This window comes from Mobula birostris, chromosome 9 (genome assembly GCF_030028105.1).
Source record: "Mobula birostris isolate sMobBir1 chromosome 9, sMobBir1.hap1, whole genome shotgun sequence".
In the NCBI taxonomy this organism is placed as follows: Eukaryota; Metazoa; Chordata; class Chondrichthyes; order Myliobatiformes; family Myliobatidae; genus Mobula; species Mobula birostris.
Window position 1 is genome coordinate 46,123,267 of NC_092378.1, and position 22,265 is coordinate 46,145,531.

Genomic DNA, 22,265 nt, shown 5'->3' on the forward strand with positions numbered 1-22,265 from the left:
TCAATACATCAAAATTACTTTAAGTTACAATAAAAAATAGTGCAAAAAGAGAGCAAGATGCTGAGGATGTGTCATGGATTCAGAAATCCAGTGGTGGAGGGGGGAGATGCTGTTCCTAAAATGTTGAGCGTGCAGCTTCAGGCTCTTGTTCTGCCTCCCTGATGGTAATGAGAAGAAGATGTGTCATGAGGGTGAAGGTCCTTAATGATGGATGCTGGCTTCTTGAAGCACTGGCTTTTGAAGACATCCTCAATCATAGGGAGGTTAGTGCCCATGACAAAGCTGGCCAAGTCGAAGCCCTCTATATCCTCTTATGCATTGGAGCCTCGATACCAGGCAGTGATGCAACCAGTCAGAATCTCTACATTTGCTGGAACCGTTGTGACATACAAAATCTCCTAATTAAGTATAGCCACTGGTGTGCCTTCACAATTTCATCTGTATATTGGGCCCAGGATAGATCCTGAGATGTTGACATCCAGAAACTCGAAGCTGCTCACTCATTCCATTATTTAACCTTACTATCTTACTCCTGCCATCAGAATCAGAATCCTTTATTATCGCCAAGTATGTGGACACATACAGGGAATTTGATGCCGGTTTCCCTGAGCTCTCGCTGTACAGAATCAAAAAAAAAACAAACAAAACAATAGTGCAAATAATCGTGAACTATATACAATGAGGTACACCTGTGTATGTACAGGTAGACTTGGTTTATAATAGACTAAAATTCAAGTGTTCATAGGACTGATGGTGTACAGAAAGAAACTGTTCTTCTACCTATTTGTCCTGGCATACAGTGATCTAAAGCACCTAACAGAAGGAAGGAGTTGGAACAGGTGATGTCCAGGGTGTGATGGGTCTACAATGATGCTGCTTGCTCGCTTCCTGACTCTAGATGCATACAAGTCCTGGATCGAGGGCAGCTTCACACCAATAATCCTTTCCGCAGCCCTGATGGTTCTTTGGAGTCTATTCTTGTCTTGTTTGGTAGCTGATCCAAACCAGACAGTGATGGACGAACAGAGAACAGACTGGATTATTCCTGAATAGAATTGAATCAGCAGCTCCTGAGGCAGGTTGTACTTCCTGAGTTGACGTAGGAAATACAACCTCTGCTGAGTCTTTTTGATAAGAGTGTCCACGTTGGGTGTCCACTTCAGGTCCTGGGAGATTGTGATGCCCAGAAACCTGAAGGCCTCCACAGCAGACAGAATACTGTTGAGTATAGTGAATGGGGGGAGTATTAGGGGGCTCCTCCTGAAGTCCACTGTCATCTCCACAGTCTTGAGCATATTTAGCTCCAGATTGTTCTGACCACACCAGAGGGCCAGCCGTTCCACCACCCGTCTGTATGCAGACTCATCACCGTCTCGGATAAGGCCAATGACAGTTGTGTCGTCTGCAAACTTCAGGAGTTTAACAAATGGATCCTGTGAGGGAGTGTAAAGGGAGAAGAGCAGTGGGGAGAGCACACATCCCTGGGGGGGGGGCCCCACTGGTACTGATTCTCCGGGTGCTAGAAATGATGCTCCCCAGCCTCACTTGCTGCACCCTGTCAGTCAGGAAGCTTGTGATCCACTGACAGATGGCAGGGAAGACAGTGAGCTGGGTGAGTTTGGAGTGGAGGATTTCTGAGACGATGGTGTTGAATGCCAAGCTGAAGTCAACAAACAGGACTCTCACAGAAGTTCCTGCGTTGTCGAGGTGTTGTAGTATGTAATGCAGTCCCATGTTGACTGCATCATCCACTGACCTAGTTGCCCGATAAGCAAACTGCAGGGGGTCCAGCAGGGGGCCTGTGATGTCCTTCAAGTGAGCCAACACTAGTCTCTGAAAGGACTTCATGACCACAGTTGTCAAGGCAACAGGCCTGTAGTCATTTAGTCCCTTGATAGTGGGTTTCTTAGAGACTGGAATGATAATGGAGCGCTTGTAGCAATGAGGGAATTCACACAGCTCCAGTGATCTATTGAATATCCGTGTGTAGATGGGGGCCAGCTGATCAGCGCAGGTCTTCAGGCAGAAGGGTGACACGCCATCTGGGCCTGGCGCTTTCCTGGTCTTCTGCCTCCAGGACAGCTGACTCACCTCCTGATCACAGGAGCTGACTCACAGATCCTGAGTGCAGATACAAGAGGGTTGAAGTGAAGGGGGGTAGGGGGAGCAGTTTTTGTAATGTGGGGTGAGAAAGCGGATACTGAGATATCGTGGTGATGGATGATGGGGGTTGCAGGTAGGTCTGTGTTTTGGCTAGGGGGAATGAAGGTGTCGAATCTATAATAAAACTTGTTCAGATCATCAGCCAGTTGATGGTTCTCCACAGCCTGGGGGAATGGTTTCTTGTAGTTGGTGATCTCTTGGAACCCCTTCCACACTGACACTGGGTCGTTGGAAAACTGCAAAACAGGTTTTCAGACAATGTAGCCCTTTTTCACTGCCTTAATCTCCCTTGTCAGTGTGTTCCTAGATCATTTGTACAGAATCCTGTCCCCTCTTCTGTACGCCTCCTCCTTCTCCCGACGAAGCTGCCTGAGTTGTGATGTGAACCAGGGCTTGTTGTTGTTGAATGTGCAGAAGGTTTTTGTTGGAACGCTCATGTCTTCACAAAAACTGATGTAGGAGGTCACGATATCAGACAGATCATGAAGATCTGTAGCTGCAGCCTCAAAGGCACTCCAACAGGCCTGAAGTTCCAGCTTTGACTCGTTGGTCCATCTCCTGACTGTCCTGACACCAGGCTTAACAGACACCATCTGACACTCTGCCAACAACATTTGTATCATCAGGAAATTTATAGATGCAACTTGAGCTGTGCATGAATGCAGAGGAATAGAGATGCTGTTGTGTTCATTGCCACCAATCTGCAATGATTGCCCCCAAATGATGAAGTCAATAATCCAGTTCCAAAGGGAGGTACAAAGGCCCATGTATTGAAGCTTGTTGATTAGCACTGAGGGGATTATGGTGTTAAACACTGAGCTGTAATCAATAAACATCTGCCTGATATAGGTACAGTGTTGCTGTTGTCCAAGTGGTCCAAGCTAAGTGAACAGTTAGAGATTGCATCCACTGTAGACTTGTTGTGGTGGTAGGCAAATGCAGCAAGTCCAGGTCATTGCTCAGGCAGGAGTTAACTCTAGCCATGATCAACCTCTCAATGCATTTATCATGGTAGAAGCAAGAGCTAACAGGAGATAATCATTGAAGCAGCTCACCCTGCACTTCTTGGGCACTGGTATGATTGGTACCCTTTTGAAGCAGGTGGGGACCTCCTACTGCAACAGTGAGAGATTGACAATGTTCTTGAACCCTCCAGCCAGGCACAGGCATTTGGCTGTTGTTAAAGTCCTGGTTCTTGCTTCTCAATAAGCAAGTGTTAGGCAATTGGAGTGCTAAGGTGGAGATGTGGGGACCTAGACGATTTGGAAAAAAAAAGTTTTGCAATGATAATTGTTCATAGCAGACAGGAGAAAAGAATTTAACTCTCAAATTATGCCTTTGGAATGACAGATACGCAAATCATGAAAGATAGAAGGTAATTAAACCAGAGAGCAGAAGTGCTTGGAGGCTGCACCCAAATGAACATACTTTATGTAAATATTTAGAGAAGGAGCAAGTTGAAAGTGAAAGATTATGATGACATACCTGTGATGGAGTCACGTCTGCATGATGATTCATACTGGGAGTACATATACCAGTTTAGAAGTGGCCAAATGATAGATGGGAGGAGAACAGGAGGAAAAAAAACAGCAGAACGGTACTAAATAGACTTATTTTTGTGTTAAATTAATAACTAGTTAAGATTGCCATGAGATTTGTGTACTTGTTTTAGGTAGTGACTGAATGAGAAAGAATGTATAAGCATGTAGTGAATGTAGCTTGTTTCTTTTTATGAGTGATTTGAACTTTGAAAATCATTATGCTGACTACTTAATGTCAGAAAGGGGCATGAATTTCCTGAGGGTGTTTATGGCAGCAAAATTTCATATCCACAAGGAAGGCCGTGTTATGTGTTACAATGAGAAAGAACTTAACTGCTATTCTTAGAGTGCAAAACATTTATCTGAAAATAATGCAAAATTATGAGGGGTACAATAAGTAAATGCAAACAAGCTTTTTTCCACGATAGTCGGGCAAGACTAAAATTAGAGGTCATACGTTAAGGGTGAAAAGTGAAATATTTAAGGCAACTCAGGGGGAACTTCTTCACTCAGAGGGTAGTGAGAGTGCGGAATGAGCTGCCATTGGAAGTGGTGGATGTAGGTTCAATTACAACACTTAAGAGTAGTTCAGATAAGTACATGGATAGGAGGAGTGTGGAGGGCAAGAGTTCAGGGGCAGGTTGATGGAACTAGGGAGAATAGCAGTTTGGCACAGACTAGATGGGCTGAAGGGCCTGTTTCTGTGTTGTAGTGCTCTATGACTTTAAGAATCTTAATAATTGATTTCAACATGATGCTTGAACAGGAGAAAACACCAAAACAAGAACTAATATTCTAGATTTAGACACGCTAATTTCAATACAATAGGAAACAGTCTGTGGTTTATTGGATAGATGGCTACAAAGATGGCGGGCTGGTGGAAAATGTGACAGAGTTGTAGCGTGAGATACGAACCATCGATAATTAAAAATACTAGAAAAACATAACACTGAATGAAAAACATGGCAGAATTTCAAAACCTAGCAATTACACTGTTGACTGAGATGCAAAGGACAACAAGAGCAAGGTCACAGCAAAGTGAAGGGAATTGTAAAGGTGGCATCAAAATCAACACGATTACACACAAGAAAAAATCTGCAGATGCTGGAAATCCAAGCAACACACACACAAGATGCTGGAGGAACCCAGCAGGCCAGGCAGCATCTATGGGAAAAAAAAAGTACAGGCGATATTTTGGACTGAGACCTTTCAGCAGGACCCATCACGTTCCCTTGATCCTACCCCCTCTTACCTTCAATGCATGTCCTCTGGTATTAGACATTTCAACCTTGGGAAACAGATGCTGTCTGTCCACTCTATGCCTCTCAATTTTATAAACCTCGATCACATCTCCCCTCAGACTCCAACACCCCAGAGAAAACAACCCAAGTTTATCCAGGTTCCTATGATAGCACGTACCATCAGACAGCATCCTGGTGAACCTCTTCTGCACCCTATCCAAAGCCTCAACATCCTTCCTATAGGGGACGACCAGAACTGCACATAATACTCCAGATACAGCCGAACTAGAGTTTTATAAAGTTGCAACGTGACCCCGGACTTTTGAACTCAATGCCATGACTAATAAGAGTAAGCATTTCATAACCACCTTATCAACCTGTGTAGCCATTTTCAAGGAGCTATAAACTTGGATTCCAAGAACTCTCTGCTTAACAACACTGTTAGGGACTTTGCCGTTAACACTGTGCTGTCTTCTTGCATTTGTCCTACCAAGGTGCAACACCTCACATTTATCTGGGTTAAATTCCATCTCCCATTTCTTAGGGAGCATCTGCTACTGATCTGTATCATGCTTTATTCTTTGTTGGTCTTCTATACTATCCACAACTCCACCAATCTTGGTGTCATCCACAAATTTACTAACCCGCCCATCTACGTTTTCATCCAGCTCATTAATATACATTACAAGCAGTAGAGGTCCAAGCACAGATCCCTGTGGAACTTCACTAATTACAGACCTTCAGCTCAAATAAGTCCCTTCAACCACTACCTTCTGCCTTCTATGTACAAGCCAGATCTGAATTCAAGCAAGCAATTTGCCGCGAGTCCCAAGCACCTTAATCTTTTGGCCTCCCATGAGGGACTTTGTCAAATGCCTTACTAAAATCCATGTAGACAACATCCACTGCCCTACCGTCAATCTCTCTCAACACCATGAAAAAAAGTTTAGTCAATTTGATGAGGCGTGACCCCCACACAAAGCCATGCTGGCTCTCCCAAATAAGGTCACAGGTTTCCAAATGCTCGTATATCCTATCCCTATGCATTTTCTCTAGCAATTTCCCTACAACTGATGGGAGACTCACTGATCTATAGTTCCCAGGATTTTCCCTTGTTCCCTTCTTAAATAGAGGTATAACATTAGCCACTTGCCAGTCCTCGGAGACCTCACCTGTGGCTAGAGAAGACACAAAGAAACTGGTCAAGGGATCAGCAATCTCATCTCTTGCTTCTCTCAATAACTTGGGGTAAATCCCATCATGCCCTGAGGAGTTATCCACCTTAATACTCATTAGGAGGCCGAATACTTCTTCCTCGATATCTAAACACCTTGATGTATTTATACCTTCAGCACTGATCTCCACTTCCTCCATTCTTTTCCTTGGTAAATACTGAAACCAAGTACTCATCAAGTACCTCACTGACATACTTTGCATTCAAGCAAATGTTCCCCTCTTTATCCTTGAGTGGTCTCATCTTCTCCCTAGTTATCCTATTACTCTTTATGCATGTATAAAATGCCTTGGGATTCACCTTAATCCTACTTGCGAAGGACTTTTTACGGCTCAGCTGGCTTTCCCAACTCCCTTTAGTTCTTTTCTGGCTTCTTTATACTCATGTGCTTCATTTGATCCCAACTTCCAAAGCATACTTTTCATTTTTCTTCTTGACTAAGTTCATCACCTCTCTGGACATCCAAGGTTCTCCTATATTTCCATCCCCATCCTTTCTTTTAACAGAAGATACTTTTCCTTAACTCTATGCTATTGATCTTTAAACACCCTCCTTGTGTCTGATGTGGACTTACCAGAGAAAAGGTGTTCCTCAATTAACGCTTCTTAGTTCCTGCCTAATGCCCTCGTAATTTGCCCTGTTCCAATATAAAAACTCCGACAGGACCATACCTATCCTTGTCTATAGCTATCCTGTAAGTTAAGGAGTTGTTGTTACTGTTCCATAACTGTTCATCCACCGAAAGGCTTATTACCCAATACCAGTACAGCCCCTCCTCTCATTGGACCTCTCGTTGATTTAAGAAGCCTTCCTGGATACACTTAAATTCAGCCCCATCTAAACTCAGAAGGGGTCAGTTTATATTAGGGAAATTGAAATCCACCATGACAACAACCCTCAATGTCCCTGTGGCTTTTAGGGGGTCTGTAATACTACCCCGTCAGTATGGTTGCACCTTTCCCATTCCTGAGTTCTCCCCAAATGGACTCCATGTCAGATCCCTTCATTATGAGTGCAGCTTTGATATTGACCCTGACTAGTAGTACAGCTCCACCCCCCACCCACCTTTTTACATCCTTCTCCATTTTTTCTAGAAATTTGAAAACCTGGTACATTACTCACCCACTCCTGCCCTTCTCTGAACCAAGTTTCAGTCATGGCTACAACATGGTAGTTTCATGTACTGATCCATGCTTCAAGTTCATCCCCCTTACCCATAATACTCCTAGCATTAAAATATACACTTCAAACTACCTGACCCACCATACCTGTTATTTTGATTTTGCCTCTCAATTCTTTTCCCGACACCTACCTTCCAGTCCGATCCTTCCCTTACTGACCTGGGGCTCTGGTTCCCCACCCCGGTTCAGGTCACGGAAACAAGTAGTGGTTTTGCTGTCTCCCACACTCATTGAGTATAATTGTTGCTTTCGTTTCTCTCAGGTAACTTTCATTAAAGAAAAAAAAAATAAATCTGCAAATATACGGCAGATGTCAAGTAAATATGGGATTTCTGATAGACGAAAATAAAAATCACATTATGTTTTTAAGCGTGTGTGAGCAGTTGCTGAGAGTTTCAATGCATCCCAGAAAAGATCACTCCCTATACCTGGAACCTTTATAGCACTACATGGTGAAATATTTGACACTTCCCCCACACATCTCTATCTCCCCCTTTCTTCCCAAAATTTGTATAACTCGGAGTCTAAATTATCTCCTTTGTTCCGATTGGTATAAGTGACGATGTCGTGATGCCAAGTGACCCAGTTAGAGGCTGTAAGAACATTCCTGGAACAGACAAATGCTGACTGATCACAGCAGTTGAGGATTAGAGTCTTAAACCCAATTTATACTTGTGCGTCAAATGTATGCTGTAGGTACCGCGTACCCTACGCCATAGGGTGACGTGCACCTCCTCAAAAATGTAACTCACACGACGCGGCAACACAGACCGCAACAACTGTGATTGGTCTGCTTGGTAGCATCGCATTTCCAATTGCTTTTCTCCACCGCAACTGTACACTGATGCGAAATAAATGGTTGGAGATGATAAACCAAATCGTCAAAACTACCTGCCAAAAATATTTGAAATGCATTTCCCCGTCCATGTCTCTCACAAAGACACTCAGTGGCATAGAAACCCCACTGCCAACTAGCGTTTTGGCGGTGAATTGCAGAGCAACACAGACACAGCTACGCATGCTCACTATGGTGTGGGGCTATGCAAAAGTATAAATCAGGCCTACGGCGTAGCCCGTACACACAAGTATAAATCAGCCTTTACTGATCTGACAAAGCCTGCCACCTGCTGCTCATTGTATTAAAAGAGAGATCCGAGCAAGAGCCTGACAGTCAGAATAAGCCAATGGTTTAAAGGACGTGCGCTGCTGTTCTGGACGGGGTGAGGAGGTAGCAGAGAGTAACAGGTCCCTCAAGCAAGCCATGAAGAATCTGCCCTTCTTCCTAAATGGGAGGGTGGGTGGCACTGATCCTTCGGAAACCCTGGACATCTTTGACAGAAACGAGAGGCTGGCCAGAGCAGAGGCTGCTGTGCTGGCAATGATCTTCGTAATGGCCACAGTGGGCAACAGCGTGCTCATCAGTGACCTGTGGAGCAGAAGGAAGAGGAGGCCCCGCATGTATGTCTTCGTGATGCACCTCAGCATCGCCAACCTGGTGGTGACCGTCTTCCACGTCCTGCCCCAGCTCCTCTGGGTCATCACGGAGGTATTCATCGGGCCAGATGCACTGTGTAAGATGGTGGCTTACCTACAGCTGGTGGGGATGTTAGCCTCCACCTACAAGGGTGATGGCCATGACCTTCGACAGGTTCCAAGTGGTCTGTTATCCCATGGTAACTTTTTGCAAGGGAAAGGCAGGCTGGAGCACAGCCATATGCACGAGTTGGGTCTTGTCTCTAATCCTGGGTGTTCCTCAGCTCTTCATGTTCTCCAAGAAAGAGTTCCTCCCAGGGATGGTGCAGTGCTGGGCAGAGTTCATCCAGCCATGGGGATCCAAGGCGTATGTGACCTGGATCTTCATGGTCATTTTCTTCATCCCCACCGTTATTCTGACAACTTTCCAGGTCAAAATCTGTCGGGTCATCCAAATGAACATTTATACCAAGACTTACCAGAAACCCAAGATGGCCAAGATGCAGAGAGTCCATTTGAGAGTCAGTAACATTAACTGCATCTCCAAGGCAATGAACAAGATGGTGAAAATGGCAGTGGTCATGGTTCTAGTCTATGTGCTGTGTTGGACACCTTACTTTGCAGTGGAGCTGTGGACAGTTTGGTATTCCAGTGACATCATACCACCCCCCCCCCAATTGCCCACTTTAAAAAAAACAAATCCCACACGGGTTACTTTTCTACTTGCATCTTGCTTCACCCATTATCTTGCCACATGACACAAGAACAGAACCCGAGAACACAATAATTAGGAGCAGGGTCAAGCTATTCGGCCCTTTCTATCTGCTTATTCACTATCATAGCTTATCCTGTCTCAGCTCCCAGCCTGCCCGTAAGGAGTTCTCCCTGGAACCATGATTGCTCCGGTTTTCTTCCACAGTCCAAAGACGTACCTGTTGGTAGGTTAATTAATCATTGTAACTTGTTCCGTGATCAGCTAGGGTCAAATCGGGATTGCTGGGCAGCACGGCTCGAAGGACCCGTAGGGCCTCTTTTGTGCTATCTCAATAAATATAATGAATATCCCTCGATTGCTTTAATATCCAGAAATGCATCTGTCCGTTTTTCACTCTTTGTAATTCCAAGTGCTTCTCTTTAAAAAATTCTGAAAAAATTAATTCCAGTCCAAGAGAAAATAAACGAATACAATTCTCACAAACATCTTTGGTGCTCTCATTAAGCGCCGGTAGAAATTTCTTCTGTAGGGTTTAGATACGTTGGAGGACTTGTCTCAAATCCTCAGTCAAAATAATGACCGAAAGAGATCGCCAGTTAGGGGATGTGATGAAGGCAGTGAAAATATTTTATGCTTGTTAACTCCAACAGGGTCATCATGAGAAGGAGACAGTCACTGCCCTAATATTAGCATTGTGGGGATAAGGGGGTCGGCAGGGAAAGCCAATATTTAATACAAGGTTTGAGTTGGCCTTAAGAAGTCATTGATGCTTTAGTATTAAATTAGTGCTGTTCCCATGCTGAGTGGGGAGCTCTAGGCTTTTGACCCAGTGGAGATCAAAATCAGGTTTAATATCACCGGCATACGTCACGAAATTTATTAAAATAGTGACAGTACAATGCAACACAAATATAAAGATAAATAAAATAGTTAAATTAAAAAGTGCAAAAACAGAAATAATAAAAGTGAGATAGTCTTCATGGGTTCGATGAACATTTAGAAATCGGATGTTGGGGGAATTATTTTCTCTTACTGTATCTAATATAACAAATGTCTGTTGTGTTCTTTATGCTGGATGTTGGAGTCCTGGGGGACTCAGAGTCTCCCAGGGAACTACATCTGCATGAAGTGCATCCAGCTGTGGCTCCTTGCAGACCATGTTAGGGATCTGGAGCAGCAGCTGGATGACCTTTGGCTTGTACAAGAGAGTGAGGAGATAATCAGAGTTACAGGGAAGTAGTCACCCCAATTTACATGAGGCAAGTAGCTGGGTGACTGTCAGGAGAACTGGAAATGTGAAATGAGAATGGGTCCATGAGGCAGAAGGGAAAGAGGGAGAAGAGGGGAGCTGTAGTGATAGGGGACTTAATAGTCAGGGGAATAGACAGGAGATTCTGTGGATGTGAATGGGACACCCAAATGGTATGTTGCCTCCCAGGCATCAGGGTCAGGGGCATCTCGGATCGCATCCTCAGCATCTAGTATTGCATCCACTTTGGTGATGAATATCTGTTATCTGTCAAGTAAGGGACCGTGCAAAATTCTGATTTGATGGAGATGGATGTGAGAGCACAGAGGAACATCCATCTGGAAAACTTATGAAATGCCCGCTTCGCTGCTGCTGCTTCTGTGTGGTAACCGGAATCTCTGGAGGTGAAGGCCCCGAAATCCTCGGCTTTGCGTGTTTCAGCAGCCGGGGGGAGTTCGAAGGCGCTCAGTAGAGGATGGCGTTCGGGAGGCTGGTCAGAAGCTCAAAGTTTTCGGATGGATGGACTCAGTGTCGGCTGCTTCCAAGGTATTGGCAAGTTGACGATGCCTGGAGGTTTATGGCAGGGAGTTTCTCCCTTTTGCCGCTGCTATCAGGGAGTCGGGAGTTGATCGACTCGGGACTTGGAGACTTTTTTTTAAAAACTGTGCCCATGGTCTGTTCTTCATCAAATTATGGTATTGCTTTGCACTGCTGTAACTATATGTTATAATTATGTGGTTCTGTCAGTTTTAGTCTTTGGTCTGTCCTGTTTTCTGTGACATCACTCCAGAGAAACATTGTATCATTTCTTAATGCATGTATGCATTTCTAAATGACAATAAATTATGGCGGGAGGAGAAGATGGCAGCGCACCGCGCGTGCACAGTTCTCCGGTGAAAATTATATCGTATCCGTTAAATAGGGGCCGTGGACAATTCTGATTTGATGGAGAATGGACGTGAAAGCACAGAGGAACATCTGGAGAAATTTCTGAAACGCCCGTAGGCTGCTGTCGTTACTGTGTGGTCATGAATCTTTTGGAGGGTAGGCCTCAAAATCCCTGGCCTTGCCTGCTTTTGACGACCGAGAAGGAGGTCGAATCGTTCGGACAGTACTCGGTGTCGGGGAGCTGATCAGAGCTCGAAGAAGTTTTCAGATGATTCAGAGTCAGATTGTGGTCGGGCATGGCAGGGAGAGTTTTTCTTCCTTCTCCCGTCTGTGTGAGATGTGGGACATTTGAGAAACTTTGAACTTCACTGTGCTCACGGACTTCTTCATCAGGTTATGGTATTGTTACACTGTTTGTAACTATATGTTATAGTTATGTGGTTTTGTCAGTTTCTTCAGTCTTGGTTTGTCCTGTGTTTTATAATATCACACTAGAGGAAATAATGTATCATTTCTTAATGCATGCATTACTAAATGACAATAAAAGAGGGCTACATGTCTTCATAATCATAAAAGAGGACTGAGTGTTCTCATAGTCTAATCTAATATTTTGGAGGGGGAGGGAGAGCAGCCAGATCTCTTGGTACATACTGGTACCAATGACATAGGAAGGAAAAGCAAAGAGGTCCTGAAGAGAGAATTTAGAGAGCTAGACAGAAAGCTGAAAGCAGGACATCCAGGGTGGTAATTTCTGGATTGCTGCCTGTGCCAAATGCCTGTGAGGGTAGAAACGGGATGATATGGCAGATTAATGCATGGCTGAGAAGCTGGTGCAGGGGGCTGGGCTTCAGGTTCTTGGATCATCAGTATTTCTTCTGGGGGAGGCATGATGTGTAGAAAAGTGACAGGCCTGCACCCAAACCCGAGGGGGACCAATATTCTCGTGGACAGGTTTGTTAGAGCTATTAGGGACAATTAAAACTAATTTTGCAGGAGGGTGGGAACCGGAGTGAAGGGACTCAGAATAAGAATACAACAGATGGTTTAAAAAAAAAAGCAAAGATATCATGCAGTCAGACTGTCAGCAAGAGGAGGTAGATGATAGAACAAAATTGCAGCCAGCAGGCTGAGTACCAGTGCATTAAGGACGCAGAATCAAAAAGCATAACAAAACAGTGCTCAAAGGGTTATATCTCAATGCATGGAGTACAAGAAATAAGGTGTATGATCTTGTTGAACTTTTACAGGTTGTTAGGTATGATGTTGTGGCCATTACTGAACTGTGGCTGAAGGATGGGAGCTGAATGTCTAAGGTTGATTCAGAGGGATAGGAAGCTAAGCAGAGCAAGTGGTGGGTCTCTGTTGGTAAAGAATTGCATTAAATCATTAAAAAGATGTGACATACGATCAGAAGATGTTGAATCCTTGTGGGTTAAGAAACTGCAAGGGTAAAAGGACCCTAATGGCAGTTATATAGAGGCCTCCCAACAGTAGCGAGGATGTAGACCACAGATTGCAACAGAGAATAGAAAAGGGATGTCAAAAGGGCAATGTTATGATAGTCATAGGAGATTTCAACACGCACGTCGATGGGCGAAAAGAAAATTCAGGTCGGTAATGGATCTCAAGAGAGAGAGTTTGTTGAATGTCTATGAGATGGCTTTTTACAGTAGTTTGTCATTGAGCATATTAGGTGATCAGCTATACTGGATTGGCTGTTATGTAAAGAACCTGAGATGATTAGGGAGTTTAAGGTAAAAGAACCCTTAGGAGACAGTGATTATAATATGTTTGACTTCAACTTGAAATTTGATAGGGAGAAAGTAAAGTCTGACATAGCAGTATTTCAGTGGAGTAAAGGAAATTACAGTGGTATGAGAGAGAGAAGTTGGCCAAAGTAAATCGGAAGGAGGTGCTGGCAGGGATGGTAGCAGAGCAGCATTGGCATGAGTTTCTGGGAAAATTAAGGAAGATGCAGGATAGATGTATTCCAAAAATGAAGAAATACTCACTGTGATGGGATCCTGAATTATCCCTTATGAACTGTGCTTTTAAAAAGAGAGAGAGCTGTACAGCACAAACACTTTGTTATTGAGAGAGAGAGAGAGAGAGAGAGAGAGAGAGAGAGAGAGAGAGAGAGAGAGGCGAAGACTGCTCACAGTTTGTTTCTGCAAGGACACTGCAAACTTCTGAGTTCCTACAGAGAGAGAAGGGAGGAGCTACTTGATGGACAGCTGGTGTTCTCTACAACAGTATTTAAACCAGCATAATTGCTTGTTTCACAGGACACGCAGACGCACTAAGGTGTGGTGAAGTTACCACTTTCCTGTTCAGGTGCCCACGAGTGTGGGACTGAGAATCGATCATTAGGAATTGATCTGTGATTATTAGTGCGTGAAAGAGCGACCTTGTGGAGTCTACTAGTGTGTCCAACCCTTGCCTGGGTTGGTAGACTATCACTTGAAGATGGTGCTTTTAAGTTGGTCAAGTTTGGCCAACTTGGAAGTGTCGGAGGACAATGGGAAGATCGATGGCATTGGCTCACCTGACGAACTAGGCACTTCTCTCTCTCTCTCTCTCTCTCTCTCTCCCCATCACTACTCAGCTGAATACCACAAACTGAACTGAACTTTACCCATCACCATAAGACTGTATCCATTTACCCCTAGGCTTGAAGAAGCTTGGCTTTTATATTTCCACACTATATATAATCTTTGCTAACCTGTTTGATTTATCTGATTTTATATGTATTACTGTATTGCGTAGTTACTAATAAATAGCATTAGTTAACAGCAATACCAGACTCCCAAGGTGTTTTCCATTTCTACTGGTTCTTTAACCTGTCACGGGGTACGTGACATCACATAGCAAAATACTACAACCTTGGTTGACAAGGGCAGTCAAAGCTAATGTAAAAGCAAAGAGAGGGCATAAAACAAAGCAAAAATTAGCAGGAAGATGGAGGATTGGGAAGATTTTAAAAACCTATAGAGAGGAACTAAAAGAATCATTAGGAGGGAAAAGATGAATTATAAAAGCAAGCTAGAAAACAATATCAAAGTGGATAGTAAAAGTTTGTTCAAGTGTAAAGAATATAGAGAGATGAGAATGGATATAGGACTGCTGGAAAATGAGGCCAGAGAAATAATGGTGGGGACAAGGAGATGGCAGATGACCTAAATGAGTATTTTGTATCAGTCTTCACCGTGGAAGACACTAACAGTGTGTCAGATGTTGAAGGGTGTGAGGGAAGAGAAGTGAGTGCAGTTACTATTACAAGGGAGGTGCTCAAAAAGCTGAAAGACGCAAGGGTACACAAGTCGCCCAGACCAGATGAACTGCACGCCAGGGTTCTGAAAGAGGTAGCAGTAGAGAAAGAAGATTGTGTAAAGATCTTGCAAAAAAATCATTGGACTCTGGCATGGTGCCAGAGGATTGGAAAATTGCAAATGTCTCTCTACCTTCAAGAAAGGAGGAAGGCAGCAGAAAGGAAATTATAGACCAGTTATCCCAACCTCAGTGGTTGGGAAGATGTTAGAGTCAATTGTTAAGGATGAAGTGATGGAGTACTTGGTGACACAGGACAAGATAGTACAAAGTCAGTGTGGTTTCCTCAAGGGAAAATCTTGCCTGACAAACTGTTGGAATTCTTTGAGGAGATTACAAGTAGATAGATAAAAAGGGATGCATTGGATGTTGTATATTTGGACTTTCAGAAGGCACCACAAGGAACCACATGAGGCTACTTACCAAGTTACGAGCCCATGGTATTACAGGAAAGTTACTGGCATGGTTAGAGCATTGGCTGATTGGTAGGAGGCAGCGAGTGAGAATAAAAGGATCCTTTTCTGCTTGGCTACCAGTGACCCATGGTGTTTTTCAGGGTTCAGTTTTGGGACCACTTCTTTTTGCGCTGTATAACAATGATTTGGAAGACGGAATAGATGGCTTTGTCATCTAGTTTGCAGATGATATAAAGATTGGTAGAGGGGCAGGTAGTGTGGAGGAAACAGGTAGGCTGCAGAAGGACTTAGACAGAATAGGATAATGGCCAAGCAAGTGGCAAATGAAACACAATATTGGAAAATGCATGATCATGCAACTTCATGGAAGAAATAAACATGCAGCCCATTTTCTAATTCAGGAGAAAATCCAAAAATCTGAGATGCAAAGAGATTTGGGAGTCCTTGTGCAGAACAACCCAAAGGTTAACTTGCAGGTTGAGTCAGTGTTGAGGAAGGCAAATGCAATGTGAGCATTCATTTCAGCAGGTCTAGAATACAAGAGCACAGATGTGATGCCGATGCTTTAAAAAGGTACTGATGAGGCCTCACCTTAAGTACTGTGAACAGTTTTGGGCTCCTTACCCAAGAAAAGTGCTGGCATTGGAGAGGGTTCAGAGGAGGTTCACAAGGATGATTCCGGGAATGAAGGAGTTATCATATGAGGAACATTTGATGGCTCTGGGTCTGTACTCACTGGAATTCAAAAGGATGAGGGGGAGAACCTTATTGAAACCTTTTGAATGTTGAATGATCTAGACAGAGTAGATATGGACAGAATGTTTCCCATGGTGGGGAAGTCTGGTACAAGAGGCACAGCCTCAGGATAGAGGGGCTTCCATTTAAAACAGATGCAGAGAAATTTCTTTAGCCAGAGGGTGGTGAATTTGTGCCCACAGGCAGAGCTTGATAGGTTCATGAATAGACACGGCATCAAAGATTACAGGGAGAAGGCCAGGGAATGGGGCTGAGGAAGGGGAGAAAAGGACCAGCCATGATTGAATGGCAGAGCAGATTCAATGGGCCAAATCCTCCCATGTCTTATGGTCTTAAGAAGCTGTTCCTGAATCACAGAGTGTGCCTCTTCAGGCTTTTATACATCTTTCTTCATGGTAACAATGAGAAGGTTGCATGTCCTGGGTGATGGGAGTCCTTAATAATGGACACCACCTTCCTGAGACAATGTTCCTTGTAGATGTCTTGGACATTATGGAGGCTCATACCCAAAATGAAGCTGACTAATTTTACAACTTTTTGTAGCATCTTTTGATCCTGTGCAGTGCTCCCCCCCCACCAACCAGACGGTCAGATGCAGTCTCACAAAAATGTTCTCCACGGTACATCCATAAATGTTGTACCAAATCTCTTCAAACTCCTAATAGCTGCTGTCTTGCCTTCTTTATAGCAGCATCAATATGTTGGGTCCACTATTAGATTTGAGTTTATTGAGGCCCAGGAACTTGAAACCGATCATTCTCTCCACTTCTGATCCTCTTCCCTTGTCTTGTCCTTCCTGAAGTCCACAATCAGCTCTTATGACTAGAGATTCACAGTCCAGTTATGTAGAGTAAAAAAAAATCACCTTAATTCAAACAAAAGACCCCAGCTGTCTTCCCCAACCAAAGCAAATTCAATATATACCTACTGTACCTTCCACCCTGCCAAAACTAATTCACCACCACTAACCCTCCACCCAGAACATATATTCTCTATTTTTTTTTTAAAAACACCTTCTTTCCACCAACACCATTTTCAAACCTGTCTCTCAATCTTCCTCCATTTACACCCTTAGCCAACTCAAAAAGCAGGATTCCCTCATTTAAGAGCTACTCTGTTGAACGGCGTTCGGGGAGCAAACATGCCTCCTGCACAAATTTGTGTCGTGTTATTGTGGAAACCAGGAGATCGGAGTTAATCCACCAGCTCTTGCTCCTTTAAGAGTGCACAACGCTCCGCTGATGTGTGCCCAATTCAACTTATTTAAATATCAAAGATTATGCAAAACAAAACCACACGTTAAAAACAGCCAATGCACCCAATTAGAGAGAAACACCCCCCCCCCCCCACCAGTGGTACTCAGCAGGCCAGGCAGCATCTATTTTAAAGCATATAGTTGACATTTTGGGCAGAGACCCTTCATCTTTTCCATAGTTGCTCTCTGGTTGGCGAGTTCCTTCAGCATTTTGTGTGTTGCTTGGATTACCAGCATCTGCAGATTTTCTCTTGTTTGTGATTGGCCATGTAATTAGAATTGCACACAGCCTTTCACCAAGTTTCACACAAAACAAAATTCAGACCCACGGGTCTGACTCGCGCATGCATATTACAACAGCCATATAGCTATGATCACCACACTTCTCCTTTATGTCCACAGGCTCTGCTTTCACCATCCTCATGGTCTTGGGCAATTTAAACAGTTGCACAAGCCCCTGGATATACTTGTATTTCTGTGGACAAATCCCGTGCTGCATGAAACACGAGTCAAGCTGTTCGGTTCAAGAAGAGTACGCCACCACAGACAGCTCTGACAAAGTTGCAACTTAAGCCAGCAGAAGGGAGGAGAAGAAGAAAAAAATGGAAGGCAGACACTTGGCAAATCAGAAGAACCATGGAAATCTAAAAAAGTTCAGATGGACTTGTATTATCACTGAACATCTCTTCTTTGCGGCTGTATTAAACTTTAATTTGGCCACATTTGGTGCACAGCATGGAGAGCTTATCGCCACACTCCGGGAATGTGCGAGTTTTGTGGAAGTGATGTAGTTTAGACAGCATTAGTTTCAAGGAGAGGTTGAACAAACTTGGGTTGTTTTCTCTGGGGCATCAGAGGATGAGGGGTGATATGACTGAGGTACATAAAACAGTGATAGGCATAGTGGGAATATGGAGACTTTTCCCCTCAGGTGTACAAAAATGAGAGATCTGGAGAGGGGAGATCAAGGTTTTTCTCTCCCAGGTAGAAATATGAAATACCATAGGGCACGACTTTAAGGTGAGAGGCAGCAAGTTAAAGGAGAACCAGGGATTTGCCAAGAGGCCCTCCAAAAATGTGGGGAGGAGGGAAAATACGTCTGGTGGAGGCAGCATATTGGAGGTTCCCGAAATTCCAGAATATGAACATGGAAGCTGGTTCGGTGAAAAATGAGTACAAAGGGAACTCAATCCATGTTCTAGGAGAGAGTGAGAGCTGAAATAGGGGAGGTTTGTGAGCCTTGACAAATATAATGAAGTGGAAACAATGGTCAAGGGAAAAGGAAAAGAAACTAGAAACATTGTTATGGAAGTACGGGAGGAAAGGAACTGGACAAACCAGAGAGTGGAATGGAGACTTTGCAAGTGTAGTCGAGGAAGCTGTGTGAGTCCATGTGCTTACAAGATCTAAAATGGAGACAGAAGTGTCAAAACACGTGGGGGGGGGGGGGGGAGAGAAGAGCCAGACCACGTGAAATGCTGAGCTGTGCAGAAATTGGTTGCAAAAGGCATTCAAACTTCGGAGTTCTGCACAAGAACAGGAGGCAGCACCAGTGCAGTCACTGAAATACCAGGAGCAAGGAGAGAGCAGTGAATCCACACATCCAAAGGAAGAATCAGGAATAGCTTGCAACCAGATGAGTCTGATACTACAGCTTCAGCAGAGGCAAAGAAATGAGTTAAGGAGAATCTATTTAGTGTGAAAATAAGTTCAACCAAGTGAAGGAAAAGGGATGCCTTTACTGGTTGGGGTCTTGGCTCAAAGCTATAGAGCCCTCCATTCCAGTTGCATTCGTGCAGTGTAGAGGTATAGATCAGATTTGACATTGGCTGCAAGATCGCCATGTACAATTCGGTTTTAATAAACATATTCATTCAATTTTACCTTGCATAGATAAGACAACTCCTGAAGCAATAAACTCTTTGTCGTCATCTTGAATTTTACATGTTCACAGATAATTGAGGGTAGTCATTCAGTGTTGCTACTCCAAACATTAAATTAGGAATACTCAATGACAGGTTCAGGGAATAAGACTTGAATTCAGATTTATCTGATCACATTCATGGTATGACATCTTAGAAAGTGAGGGATTGACATACTGATCGATGTGTATACATTTAAAAATAAATTACAGGATACACTTTTATCCTGGATTTTAATGTGTTTAAAGGTCTGAATACGACTCAGTAATACCACCACAGAGCTCTATGCACAAGTGGAAAGGTAATTTGGCCAACGTTAGGTCTAAACTGGAAATGTTAATTGAGATGTATTGTGTTTGTCAAGATTAGTGTTGACCTGTAGACTGGAATACTTCCCACTAACTACTGTTTGTTACCCAACAGTAAATATGCTCTCTCCAAAGAGTTTACTTGTGCTTCATAGTCATGCTTACAGAAATCAAACTTTTTTTGTCCTTGTGGCTACCCAAGTAAAATTACCATTTAATATCAAATTATGCATATTAAATGTATGCAATACCATTACAAATGGATTCAGATGGTGTAATCAATTTCTTCAATAGAGGCAACAAACTGAAATAATGTTCTGACTGTAAAGAATCTACAAAGCTGAATACTGGAGAATCAAAAATTTAGTTACCAACCAGAATTCACCAACAATATAATGATGATAATAACATTTATTAATATTTGAATGCAAATCAATATTCAAGTGAAGGTAGACGAGTTTTGAAAATTGGCAAGATACTGCTTAAGAAATGATATCCATTTTTACCTTCCGGAAAACAGCAGCAATTCAAATTTAACTGTCAAAGCAGAAGTAAACTAATCTCTTACAAGTTAGGATCTAGCTTCTGTTCAAAGTCTGGTTAAAGTCATCACAAGTTTTAATTATTGCCAAATATTCTACTTGCCTGTAAAAAATTAAACATGATTATTTCCAGCTTTTAATTGTTGGGCTAACTATTTTTCACTTCTTTCTGTTGAAAAATGTTCCCCTCTTCATCTAATCTTTTGTTTCCTTGCTTTCACTGTCTGCATGGATTCACTATTCCAGTTTCAGTTTGGACTGTGCGCTGTTTGCTAAACTTCAGTTGGATTGACAAGACGTACATTTGTGTGTCACCTTGGATTTCCAGCATCTACAGAATTTTTTGTTAGGATTTGCTGCTCCACTGTGAAGTCTCTTCAAGGGATGCATACCCTGAAGAAGTTTAAATCTTTTCTTTGATAGGTATTCAGTGAGAGTTAGTCTCTCCCTCTCTCTCCCCCCCCCCCCCCCCCGCTGCCCTCTGACTCTTCGACCATGTACTCAGCCAGACTCACTACCACAACTATGTAACCTTTCTGGAAAGGTGTCTTCGCCACCATCTTGTTCCTTCATCTCCAGCCCTTTACCTTTCCCGCCCACCTGGATTCCCCCATCACCATCCAGCTATCCATCTCCCCCTTCCTCCACCTTTTTATTCTGGCATCTTCCCCCTTCCTTTCCAGGCCAGAGGAAGTGTCTCAGCCTGAAAAGTCAACTATTTGTTCATTTCCATGGATGTTGCCTGACTTGCTGAATTCCTCCAGCATTTTGTACATGTTGCTTTTGTACTTCCAGCATCTGCAGAATTTTTTATGTTTATATTTATTGTTCCTGCTAATCTAAATCCTAAATGGCCATGAATGGGAATCACACCATTTTGACTCTTGCACCCTCATGGAAATTTTGTGGGCAAAGTGCCATACTCTCTGCAGTAAAGTGATCTATTGTTTGTGAAAAACTCATTCAAAATGGGTTGATAAAATAATCTGACTGGAAATGATGTAAAACACCTTATCCATTTACACCTTTTGGACATCCTGATGAATCATTGCTCTCAAAACAGAATATTATGTATTTACAACAATTAGGCATTCTGGTCCTCAAATTCAGGCCAGAACTGACTCAGATTATCCAAAGATTAACAAATGGTGTGTTATTAGCATAATCCTTATTGTTATAAAACAGAGCATCATGAATTACAATGAAGTGATTATGGCAATAAACTTATCTTCATTAACATACAATAGTGAACATTAGAATAATTGTTACAATATACTTGTATTTGAAGGGTGATATTTTATTATTTTGCCTTTGTAATTTTTGTCTGTTTCCACTGATTTAGGTTTCCGTGGAAGGACTTAAACTTGAAACTTCTGCTTAAAAAACACAGCCAACATAGGTTCTTTGTTGTACTCTTATAGTAAATACAGTCTTTATCTTTATTAAAATTCCATCGGCCCCACACAGAGACTGGGTAGATTTTGTTTTAAATTCTGAATTACGGCATGGTAACAGGCCCTTCTTACCCAACGAACCCATGCCACCCAATTACACCCATGTGCCAAATTAACAGTCTGACCAGTTCTTTGGAATGTGGGTAGAAACTGAAGCACCTGGAGGAAACCCCCACCATTATAGGGAGAACGTACAGGTTCTTTACAGACAACAGAGGGACTTGAACCTGGGTCGCTGGAGCAAAGACAAACTGTCTATTACAGAACAATTTCAAAGCAATTTAACATTATGATAAAAATGCATTCATGGACCAGAGGCCATTCTAAATTTCATTTTTTGGCATCTTAGTATGCAATTATATTTCTTTCAGACTCATTGCCATCAAAATAAATTAGAAAACTTATCAATGATGAGAATCAGAATGATTAATTCTGTCATGGATGAAAACGTTAATCAAATCCAGTTCCAACAGTCTATCTGATTGAAGTGTCTGACAGGGTAATTGCAATGAAGTCATCAATTCGAACTATTCACTAGCATACAAACCACTCAGAAAAGGGAGAGCCACCAAAAAAATTTAATTGCTGGCTCAAGGCACA

General features: G+C 43.0%; 1 protein-coding gene and 1 long non-coding RNA gene across 3 annotated transcripts in view; both read left to right on the forward strand.

Moving 5' to 3' along the window:
* Positions 1–22,265, forward strand: part of LOC140202729 (uncharacterized) — a 91,297-nt gene that overhangs the window by 4,685 nt on the left and 64,347 nt on the right. The gene's annotated exons all lie outside the window — the stretch shown is intronic.
* On the forward strand, positions 8,622–21,481 carry LOC140203257 (arg8-vasotocin receptor-like). Its single transcript, XM_072269273.1, is given in 3 exon segments — positions 8,622–8,981; positions 8,983–9,493; positions 17,836–21,481. Coding segments are annotated over 3 exon segments (1,047 nt in total). The 3' UTR covers positions 18,012–21,481.